This window comes from Sus scrofa, chromosome 15, assembly GCF_054392235.1.
Source record: "Sus scrofa isolate SSC_HxYL_T2T_F1_AM1 chromosome 15, Sscrofa_HxYL_maternal_Yorkshire_Landrace_v2.0, whole genome shotgun sequence".
NCBI lineage: Eukaryota > Metazoa > Chordata > Mammalia > Artiodactyla > Suidae > Sus > Sus scrofa.
In genome coordinates this window covers 121301561-121314004 of record NC_139397.1, presented here as the reverse complement: position 1 = coordinate 121314004, position 12444 = coordinate 121301561, and the positions used below count along the sequence as shown (strand labels likewise).

The following is a 12444-nucleotide window of genomic DNA, read 5'->3' as shown; positions in this document are numbered from 1 at the left end:
TCATTTGCTGACCAAGGTGATACTACTTCTTCCACCTGCATGTAAATATTTATTGCCTTGTAGGTAGAATGTAATTTCTGTTTTTGATTGTGCTCTCAGATTTCTCAGATGTGCTTTGTTATTTCAGACCCTTTGTTCTTAATGGAGGTATTTTTTTCTCATTGAAGATAATTATTTAATGATCTTAGTGACTATCAGAAAATACTGAGAGTAGGAAATATTTTCAGTGATTTTCACTAATTTAACTTTTGTAAATATTTGACAGTCTGCCTAATAAGTGTGTTGTACTTTTCTAGTTTAATGTTGTATTTCATTTTAAAGTCTAAAAATCATTGCTTTAATTTTAATTTTTACTACTAGTGGTCATCCATGCTGTGAGTTTCTTTAGCAGACTTTGTTTTCTAGTTCTTGTTTATATTATCAATGCCTCATTTAATTAAACATGTATTGATATAAACAGAATCTTACTTTACATTAGTTTAATCAAATTGGAAGAAAAGGCTACAATTTAAATTTCTCAGTTCTGTGCCCTCAAAATGCTTTGAATCAGTCCAGCTGAATTGTCAATGGGCTAGTATTTTACAGCAATTTAAAATAATTTAGCTATTGTTACCATTAACAGGAAGAACAGAATAGAGAAGATGAATAGCTTTCTACCTCTTTTCAAGTCATGTCTTTAGTTATTTTATTTAAATAATGTTAAATTCAAGTATGTCAGGCTTGTTTAGGATGGTTTCTGAAGAAGATACAGAGTAATTATGGTTGATGTCTCTAAGTGGTTATTGTATCTGAGGTTTTGCGGAGTTTTTTTTTTTTTTAAAGAAATTATTACTTCTTAAACTTATAAACTTGCAAAAGAAGATAGTAAAGCTAAAATAAAATCTCCCGGAGTAGCAGCTCAAAGAGAAGACCCAAGTCAACAATGAAACGCCTTCTCTTGTTTCTCTCCTTAAAGGAGATCGAGGAATAGGGTGGAAGTAGCTTAAAGATCAGGGTAATGTAGAAATCTAACAGGCAATAGCCATGTATTATAACCGTAGCAAAGTTCTTTCATTCTTCTTAGCTCTTCTTCTCTGTTTACTCTCTCCCTGAAATCCACACTTATAACTTCAGCTAGGATCTCTGTTCTAAATCAGATCTCTCTCCCTGAGAGCCAGGCACTTTCCAGATCGCTGTCAGACAATTCCTAGAAGATGACCTGTGCCTCCAGTTCTACAGGTCTTCAGATTTCTTAATCACACTCTCCCTGGGGCCTCACAATTTATATCTTCTTGTTTGACACTTCTGTCTTTGTTTAGAATGCTGCCATTCTCCCAGTTAGCCAGTTTCAAGCCCTCTACTGTCTGTGGTGCCTTTCTTCTCACTTACTGTCTCAGAGCTCCAATAAGTTTGTCAGAATCTGAAGGATTGATTGAGTTTACCCACCCATTTCATTTCCACTCAGAAACAGCCTCATATCTCTTAGAGCCACTGCACTTGTCTCCATATTTTTGCCTGTCTCTCCTCCAGTCCATTTTGCACCCTGCTCTCAGATGAAGTAAAACATTTTACCGTTTCTATTGCCTATTTATGCAACAGATATTTGTTCAATCATATACTGAGTTAGGTGCTGGAATAAAACATTTTATAAAGTGGACAACCTCCCTGCCCTCAGCAGCTCACAGTCTGCTTAGGAAGATAGAGAGTAAATGTTTACAAGCAGGCATGTAAACAGATTCTAAATCATGTCAAGTGCTATAAAGAAAACAAGGTAAGCAGTAGAAAACAGTTGTCAGGGAGGATTGGGGCTATATTTCCTTTAGATGGTAAGATTAGAAGAGGCCCCTCTAAAGGGGTAGCATTTAATCTAAAGTGTGAAGGATAAAAAGAAGCCAGATTGATGGTGAAGGGTAATGTTCCAAGTAGAGAGGCCCAGGGAGGAAAGAACCTGGCATGTTAGAGAAGCTGAAGAAAGACTGTGTTGCTGGAGCCACAGTAGTTGAATGAAGATATGAGTGACTTGATTTGGATTTGGAGAGGCAGACAGGAACCAGGTCATTGAAGACATGCTAAGGAGTTGTGTTTGTTTTTTCCCCCTAAACACAGTGGGAGACTACTGAAGAGAATAACTTTATCCATTCGACAGATAGTTACTGAATACCTATTATGTGCCAGCACTGTTTACAACTCTGAGATACGGCAGTGAACAGAACAGAGTCCCTGCCAAAGGGAGAGTAGTTGTTTGCAAGTTTGGGATAAATGCAACATCTCCTTATGCCCAGGAGATGTTGATACCCATTGCAGCATCAGAGCCGTTGCCGAGTGGTGGCGTTACTGGTTTATGTAGCCAACATCTGACTCTAGCTGCCTCAAGTGTGCTGCCCTGCTTATTATATTCAACAGGAGTTTGATCAGGAAGGTGACTCAGTAGCATAGAACCTAAACATTTAGGGTGGAGTTGGGTATGGATTCAAGGATGAGGTGGCAGAATTTCCTAGATAATCAGAGCCACGGGGGCCTCTCCATGTCAATGCCTTCTGTAGCAGAGCTCATGGCTGTTTTGAAACTAAATTGAATTTATACGTCTTTCATACCACCTGTGTGGCAGTCTGGTTCTTCTTAACCAAAAAGCATTGTGTCACAGTTACCGACTGACCCACCTCTGATCTGCACTTTTGCAGCTAGGACTTTGTAATGCCATGTAGTTAGTGCACAGTAAAATTAATGCAGTAAGACTGCTTAGGCCAAGGGTGCAAACTGAATGCTTGTGTTTTGTTCTTTTCCCACCACCAATCCACTTGGCATTATACCAGTGTTAATGAAGTAACCACCCCATGTGCAGTTCTAAGCCAGGAGCCTCTGCAAAAACAATGCCAAACTGTTTCTTCTAGGAGCAGCGTTAATGCCAGCACAGGACTGCTTTGCCATAAATAGGAGTAGGTGGGCAAAGGACACACTGCTGATCTGATGCCCTTTAAGAAACTTTCTGTCCTACCCCTCCCCTTAAAAGGGCACAAGAGAGAGAAAGTTTCTGGGTACCATTCAAAGGCTTTCCCTGACGTCCTGACCTAATAATGTGTCTTTGTCGCTCCTTGCTCGTTTAACCTGGTTTATTTATTTTTTTTCTGTAGAACTTAACCACTAACTGACTTATCACTTACTTCTTTCTTATCTCTCGTTAAATGTAAGCTCCATGAGAGCAGGGACTTCATATCCCCTGCACTTAAACCCAAGTGTGCACAGTCTAGACAAGCATCTGGTATATAAAAGAATGATCCTTTAGTGACCATCAAGGTTTCAAAGATTGTAGTACTTTAACCACCGTTTTCTTTGCTTCAGAGAAGTTACGAAAATGTAATATAGTAGTATTACTGCACGTCTTTTATTTTTGACAAGCACTTTTTATTTAGTGCCGTTCCATAAGTTTATGCTATAATCCTTAAGGACAAAAGGGTTTATGACATTATAATGGGAAGAGCAAGCAGGTAGTCACTTGGTAGCTGCCAGTATGGTCTTTAAAGGTAAGTTTCTTGGGGCCTTAATCAGTACAGTGGATATGATAATAGTGTTAGCCCTGCATTATTGACAATTAAAAGAGATACCATGTGTAACATGCCTCCTGGTGTGAGGCAAGTAGGTGTTCAGTTAATGTTAGTTCTCAGAGTAACAGTTTCATGATTTCTTCAGAGGAGAAGTAAACTAGTTGTTACTATTATTATTTTGGTTCTAAGTAGTTTTATAGACTAGAACATTTCATGGGCATTTAACTTTATCACTCCAAGTTTTCTTTGAATCATTTTAATTTGCATAACTTTATTACTGTTGTAATCTGAAATAAACTTGATCACAAAGAAACTGCTAACTACTCTTAAGCCCCTTAGTTTCAGTCTGATTTGTTTTGAACCGATAAGGCCTTAATTTCTTAGTTGAAGGAATTCACCAGCCAGTTCTTTGCAGTCGTAACTCTCTCTGTAAGTATTCCAATTTTTACACTGAAGAGAATGCTATGATACTTTGTAACCGCAGCATTGGCTTTCGTTTAATCATAAGATCTTCACCAAGTTTTTGTCCTTTATGTAAATTTGAGAAGACTTGGCATTTGATGGTTATTGATAGCCACACAGGAGTGTTTCAGGTAGAAAATGGGCTGTCTTGTGCCCTTTTGAGGGGAGGGGTAGGAGAGGAAGTTAAGTTGTATTATGTGTGAGGTGTTTTTACTTCTGTTTAGGGTGGTTGTGGGACACACAGCCTGAAGAAAGTGATAGTCCAAAGATAAGGGGCAGAAAACTTAAGACCTGAGTTTGTCAACTTTAACTAACGGAAAAGAACATGAGATGAATGAAGCTTTGTTATTTGTATTAAACTTGGCCTGCAGACATTGAACACAGATTTGCATTGCCTGAATAAATAAACCATTAGATGTCTTCTAAGTATATAATCTAAACACATTAGCAAAGATGTATTGATCTTTGCTTTCTTGCACGGCACTCTGAGCTTAAAACATTTTCTTCCTTTTCTTGGTTGTTATGGTTAAAAAATGATTCTGGCTTTAGGTATAGTAGATGAAACCAAACTTTGTGAGGAAGAGCTTATTATCCACGGGAAGTATAAAATACTATGAATCTTATAATTTGATACAAATATTTTTATTTCCAGTTTTGCTCTAGTGATATTCAGACTATAAAAGTTAGTGGTATTTTGAGCAAGTGTTTCTTCAAAAAGCTGCTTGGAAAGGATTGATTATCCTTACTAATAAACAGGAGAAGAATAAACTAAAATTTGCCTAGGTTGAAATTAAGGACTCAGCTCTTAAATTTGAATTTGAGACAGCTGTAACACAGACCAGTTTATGTCGTTATTGAGAGTAAGTAGTATCTTCAGCAAATGGAAGAATAGCTGAATTTGGATGTTAAAATGGCCCCACCTGGCTGCTCTCTGTAAATGTGGTTTCTTATGGCTAGGAACTCTAATTGGTTTAATGTATGTTAACTGATGGTTTCATTTCTTTCTTTAATCCTTTCTTCCTATGCGTCAGCTTTTTAGTCTGAAACAGAAACTGATCTGGGAGTTTAAATTAATCTTATTGACTGATTTTTTTTTATTATTATTATTTTTTTGGTCAGTGCTTCAAATGGTTGTGTTCTTTTGTATTTGGTAAATAATGCTGTACTAAAACAGGATTATGGAAAGATTGTTTTTAACCAATATCAGAATGTCATATTTAAATTCTTATATTCCCTTTTTGAATAGACTTCATTTTTTAGAGCGGTTTTAGTTTCACAATAAAATTGAAAGGAAGCACAGAGATTTTCCATATACCACCTGCCCTCACACATGCATAGCTTCCCCATTATTATAATCCCCCGCCAGAATGGTACATTTGTTAAAATTAATCAACAGATGTTGACACATCATTATCACCCAGAGTCCATAGTTTACATTAGGTTTCACTCTTGGTGTTGTACATTTGTGGGTTTGGACAAATGTAAAATGATGTGTATCTGTCATTATAGTTTCATACAGAGTAGTTTCACTCCCACAGAAATTCTCTGTGCTCCATCTCTTCATCCCTCCCTCTCCCTAACCTCTGACAACCATTAATCTTTTCATTGTCTCCATGGTTTTACTTTTTCAAAGTGTCACTTAGTTGAAAGCATATAGTATGTGGCCTTTTCAGATTGGTTTCTTTCACTTAATAATGTGCATTTAAGTTTCCTTCAAGTCTTTTTATGGCTTGAAAGCTCATTTTTAAAAAATGCCAATTAACTCAGTATTTTTAAATTCAGTATTTATATGAGCTGGAAGTAGTACAGTTTATCCACTTAACCTGCTGAAGGATATCTTGGTTGCTTCTAAGTTTTGGCAATTAAAAAGAAAACTGTTCTGAGCATCTGTGTGAGGTTTTTGGGTGGAGGTAAGTTTTCAGTTCATTTGGATAGATGCTAAGGAGCATGATTACAATTACTGGATCATATCGTAAGAGTAGGTTTAGCTTTGTAAGAAATCACCAAACTGTCTTCTAAAGTGGCTTCTAAACCATTTTGCATTCCTACCAGCAATGAATGAGAATTCCTGTTGCTCCACATCCTCACCAGGATTTGGTGTTTTGGATTTTGGCCATTCTAATATGTGTGGTGATATATCCTTGTTTTAACTTGCAATTCCCTAATGACATAATACTGAGCATCTTTTCACAGGCTATTTGTCATCTGGGTAATCTTCTTTGGTGAGTTCTATTCAGGTTTTTCACCCGGTTTTTAAATTGAGTTGTTCATTTTCTTGTTGAGTTTTAAGAGTTCATTGTATATTTTGGATAATAGTCCTTTATCAGATATGTCTGTTAAATATTTTACAAATATTTTCTCCTAGTCAATGGCTTATCTTCTCATTCTCTTGAATATTCTTTTTTTCTTAAAAAATGCTTGTTGGCTTTGAGGACATCTTCTAAACTTTTTTTTAACTTCTGCAGATTAATTATAATATCATAAAAGAATATGGCCTTTTAGAAGTTCATGTTATATTCCAAATACGCAAAGCATTGATTCTGTCAGATTTTCCTTATCAGACTTAGAGATTTAAATTTGTGTTTCAGAAATAATGGAGTGGAACTTGAAATTATGCCTTGGTAAATTTTTCTTCTTTGTAGCAGCCATTCATACCAGTATGTGACAAATGAGCCATGAAGAACATATAGTCATTATCCCATTGAGAAAACACTCATAAAACTGCTTCCCTTTTTCTTCCAAAACAATTGGTCAAATGTCTGATTTCATAAAAATCACTGGAAAATACTAGTTCTTGAAATTCTTCTGTAGAGTAGTGTGTTACTCATCAGAAACACATAGTTTGGTAATTTAATAAGATTTCATTTCTCTACAACACAGAGTTCAAGAAACTGAGAGTTCTAATGACAGTTTAGTTTTCTAGATTTTATATTTTATGCCTACTGTATATTTTTATACAGTCAGCATATTTTATAATTCTGTAATTTGTGTATTTGCATAAAGAAAATAGGATGATTTAATCTTTAAATCAAAGGAGTATATCTATAAAGCCAAAGAATCAGGTCTTATCTTACTCCTCTTCATTGTTAAAATGCAGTTCTTTGTTCTCTATCTGATTGGGTTTACAGTGAGATAGTATTTCCAGACCTTGGTTATTATGTTAATTTACTGACTGCTTCCATTGAAATGGATCAGATTTCTGGCAAACTGTTTTCTCCTCTGTTCCACAGAGTAGTAAATACTAAGCTTGAAACGAGGGAAGACAGCCTAAAGTTTGAAATGGAAAAAGAAGCAGTTCAGAAATAAGAAAGCCAACGAAATTTAGGAGAACAGGGAATAAAATTAAATAAATTGAGTTTTGGGGGGTTTGCCCTGGAAATTTTAGCTTTTAATGAAGAATAATGCATGGATTGTGGTTTTTAATCACAATCCAGAGCAGATAGTTTGGCTGATACAAATAGATTTCTCCCTTTTTTAAAAAGTCACATTAAATAAAGGAATATATAATATGGCATTTTATATATTTCTTAGATATTTTCTAGAGTAATCAAAAGCTTAGCATTAAAAAGTAATCCTTGATTATAAGTAAAGATCTATTTACATGAGTTTTTCAACTGGAGATTAATACTGCGGTGTACTATGGCCTATTGCTGGAAAGTACAAGTAAGTACCAATATTACAATACTGTATGTTATTTTAGGAGAAAATAGGCAAATGTTTTAAGTATGGTTTTATTTTATTACTACTTGTAATCTAGATTTTATAAAGTAGAAATTACTGTATGTTAATTATTTGTAAAATTATATTTGGTATTTAAAAAATCCGTGAATTAGTAAAAAACAAAATTGAGTTTAGTGACATGAGGCATTGATATATTGTGTGATTTTTTTTTTTTTTTCCAAAGCAGAGTAAAACCTAGAACATAATACAGTGTCCTGCTTGTATTGGTTTATATTAATGAGAACAAAGTACATTTTTTATTAAGTATTTTTACATGGTTGCAAAGAAACAAATTGATACTTTTTGCTTTTTGATGATGATAACATCTTCAGTATAACAGGACAAAACATTATTATGCATAATATTGCTAATACTTTGGAGGGGGTGTAAATTCAGAGTGACCAGCAGGCCCATAGATACCTTCAAGTTTCCCTTATCTCAAAACCTGAAATTCATCTGCTTCACCTTGACAGAATCTGTCGAATTAAATTACAATTAAATCAATTTACTACATTACTAGAATATGAAAATCTAGTTTTATTATAAGAGATGTTTAAGTCTGCATCTTAAAAATGTTCCTTTATAATATGTCTGTTCTTGCTTTGTGAACAAGGCTATTTTTAAAATGTTCGCTGTGTGTGAAGTTATATTATTCTTCCTGAAATTCAATGCTAGCAGTATCTTTAAGAATAAAAGACTTCTCAAAAAATTCTCATTATTTTAGCATTAGTTTATCTAAAATGCTTTGTGTTCGCAGGAGGAACAGGCAGCAAAATTGAAAGCTGAGAAGATCAGAGTTGCCCTAGAGAAAATTAAAGAGGCACAAGTGAAAAAGGTGATATTTGAGCTTTGTCCTAGTTTGGGATTTTTATCCATTTTATAGATTTATGAAGAATTACCTTGTTTATGTAACATAGCTCTAAGATGTAGAGAGCTATAGAGGGCTTTTTTCTTTCTAATACATTTTCACATTAATTTTTGTGGATAAAGTGCATTATTAAAAAAGTAACTTTCTGGTTTTAAATTCTCCTAAAAGAGTGAAACAAAATAGTCTCATTATAATCTTACCTGTTTGTTATTTTAATTTTTAAAATGCTTCAAATTTGTTTATTTAATACCTAATTTTAGAATATTTTTCTTGCATAATGAAGTCATTGTTTGTGCTTTAATTTATATTTAGCCAAGGACATTACTCAATACTGGAAGAACTTTCTACAATGCCAGTTTTTTGCTTCATATTTAATTTCCTTCTTACCTATTCTAGCTGGTGATTAGAGTGCACATGGCTGATGATAGTTCTAAAACGATGATGGTGGACGAGAGGCAAACAGTGAGGCAAGTTCTGGATAACCTGATGGACAAATCCCACTGTGGGTATAGTTTAGACTGGTCTCTGGTGGAAACCATCTCCGAGTTACAAATGGGTTAGTAATATCATTGCTACAATTAACTTTTTAATTTCTCTGTAATTTGAACAGTTTTCATGCTGATAAAAGCAACTTGAAGACAACTTTATATATTTTTTTCTATAATATAACCATGGATTTTTTTACATTATCTTCTCCCGCCCCCCCCCCAAGTATTTTGAGATTTCTTTGAGTATCATTTCCAGTTCACTCTAGATTTTCTTTTTAAATTTTTTTTAATGGCTGACCTGCGGCATATGCAAATTCCCAGGCCAGGGATCAAATCGGAGCCATGGCTGCAACCTAAGCCACAGCTGCAGCAACACTGGATTCTTTAACGCATTGCACTGGGCCACAGTTCGAACCCCTGAGCTGTTGCAGTCAGAATCATAATCCACTGTGCCATAGCGGGAACTCTAGTTCACTTTAGATTTTCTTATGGCCAGAACAAAGTTGTGTTTAATGTAACAAGATGCTTTTTCCCTTCAAATAAAAACTCTATATGACGCATTTGCTAACGACTCATATTTATTCACATTTGTAACAACATCTTTTTTATTTTTAGTTAGATGTACTAAGCCTTAGTTTCCAATGTTTTGTAGTTTGGTATGATTTTTTCTAAATTTTAAAAGTTCTTCATTTTTTATGCCATCTTTTACTATTTTAAAAAGTTTTCTTTTTGACATCCATTTTAAGTCCCTCACCCAACAACACCCCCAAAATTAAATAATCAAAAAAAAAGAGTTTTCTTCTTGTAATATTGGCTGTGTGATTATAGAAACTTTGCCATAATTATTTCATTAGACTTTATTAGATCATTAATCAATTTCAGCTTGCTAGTTTGTTTAAAAAATGTATTTGCATTGCTCTTACTACCTATATGTCTTTAAATATTTCACAGCAATTTCCAGAGAAAAATTTAATTATTAACCCCTCTCAGAACGCACATAGGCAACCCTAAAACCAAACCATAAGTTAGAAGTTTATTAACATATATAAACATATATTCTAATAATAATTATCTATATTCTTAGAGAAATTAGAAAGGTTCACATTAATAGATGTAATACTATCATACACAGAAAATGTTTGGGTGCTAGTTTTTGGACTATTTCCATGGCCATGGGTTAAAGATCCATATTTGAAATGTTTCTCTATTACTTTATATATGATTGACTAGACCGCCTTAAATAATTATCACTTAATCATGCATAGCGCAGTGATTCAAATATAATATGTGGTCATTCAGTATTTGAAAAATGAATAAAAGAAAACAAGAGACTAAGAGCCCAAAGATGGTGGAAACAAAGTATGACAAGTGTAAATCATTCAATAAACAACAAAGATTATTAGGATGAAGAAACAAAATGCATCTGTTTGCTGTTTACAGAAGACCTTTTACCTAAAGATACAAAAAGGTGGAAAGGAAAAGGAATGTGGAAAGACACTAATCAAAAGAAAGATAATATTAACAATGTTAATATCAAACAAAATAGACTTTAAGCAAAATGCATTACTAGAGATTAAGAGAACACACACTTTCACCCAGAAGATATATCATTTAAAATTTTAATAATAGCATTAAAGTGTATAAAGCAAAAGTTGACAGAACTACCAGGAGAAATTCACAAGTCAGCCTTCATAGTAGAACTTTTTTATCTAAGAACCTTTAAAGTGATCAATGTAATCAAGACAAAAATGAATATAGATGTATTTAGGATACTAATAACAGGAAAATATACATCTTCCCAGGAAGAAATGGTGTATTTCCAAAAATTGATTCCAGTATGAGACCATAAGCAGCTCTCAAGAAATTTCAAAAAATCAGTATCTCTAGAATATGTTCTTTGAATATATATATGGTCAATATACAGGACATGTTCTTTGATTCTTAATTTGGAAATTAGGAAATAAATAATTAATTAAAATTAAAACTCATAAAGAAGAAACCGTCTTGAAAATTTTTTAAGTGACAAGAACTGAATACTCTTAGAAGTACTTCATACCGAGAATTTATGAAATGCAACTAACATGTTGGGGTTTTTTTTTAAGGGTGGGATAGGAAAAGGCTGAAGAAGACCTACAAGTCAGGAGACTTAGATTCTATTCTTAATTCTTCAGGTAGCAGCTGTGTTACCTTGCTGAAGGTGTGACTTCCTTATTTGAAGGAAGTGTGTCTGGGGCGTGTGTCCTTATTTGAAAATAGAGGGAAGACTAGATAATCTCTCAGTCAGTTAAGACTCTAAGATTCTGCTGTGAATTACTTTGCAAGATTCCTTGTCTTGTATGCAATTCTGACAAATACTAACAAAATTCTGGTATTTTATTTTGGAACAGAGAGAATCTTTGAAGACCATGAAAACTTGGTTGAAAATCTTCTTAATTGGACAAGAGATAGCCAAAACAAGCTTATATTTATGGAACGTATAGAAAAATACGCACTTTTCAAAAACCCACAGGTGAGACTATAGCTTAACAGAGGTAAAATTCTTAAATGTGTATAATATATAATCCTGTTACTGCTAAATTCATAGTTAAAAGACTGACAACCATCCAGTTGGAGCACTGTGGCTGCAAGACCCCTTAGAAGTAATCACTACTGCTAAGATGGAAAGTCTGCTGAGGCCCAGGTGTCAGGCCTCAAAGAGGTTGCCAGTCTCCTAGAGGCAGATGGCGTTAGTGAGCCCCTGGAGAAGCAGGATTACCTCCAGGGCTCACCAGGTTTCTGGTCTAACGCAGAGCTGTTTTGTGCCCAGCTGTTTATTTGGTGAATTTCTCATCCATCAAAGAAAAGTACTTATATATTTAACTTTCCCTACTAGAGTCATTTATCTACTTGACACTTTGATTTCTTTTTTGAATTATTTTGACTATCTGAGTAATCTTGATTAAAATGGTTCCACATTCTAAATATATGTTCCCTTGATTTATTTGGTATCTTTGCTTATTCCAAGATAATGTTTGAGATAATCCTTCCTAATACCTAAATATCTTATAGAAATCAGTAGGTGAGGGGAAAAAAAACCCACTATAAAAAGTTAGTAATGAGGAAAGATAGTAGTGTTGTTAAAGTTACTGAATAGTTATTCTTCAGATGGCTTTTTTTTTTTTTTTTTTTTTTTTTTTTTTTTTTTAAGAATCCAGTGCTGTTTTTTAGAGTCACACTGGCAGCCTAAAACTTTCATTCCCAGGCTAGGGGTCAAATCGGAGCTACAGCTGCCAGCCTACACCACAGCCACAGCCACGCCAGATCCGAGCCCTGTCTATGACCTACACCGCAGCTTGTGGCAACACCGGATCCCTAACCCACTGAACAAGGCCAGGGATCAAACCCG

General features: G+C 34.5%; 1 protein-coding gene across 2 annotated transcripts in view; it reads left to right on the top strand.

Moving 5' to 3' along the window:
• RAPH1 (Ras association (RalGDS/AF-6) and pleckstrin homology domains 1) overlaps positions 1-12444 on the top strand; it is a 96781-nt gene that overhangs the window by 59650 nt on the left and 24687 nt on the right. Inside the window, exons 5-7 of one of the 2 annotated variants that reach the window (XM_021075323.2) lie at positions 8461-8538; positions 8968-9127; positions 11447-11568. In XM_021075323.2, coding sequence (XP_020930982.2) covers positions 8461-8538; positions 8968-9127; positions 11447-11568 — 360 coding nt within the window. Of the gene's footprint in view, positions 1-8460; positions 8539-8967; positions 9128-11446; positions 11569-12444 lie in introns of those variants that run through there. The other variant, XM_084998433.1, reaches the window with a different exon arrangement.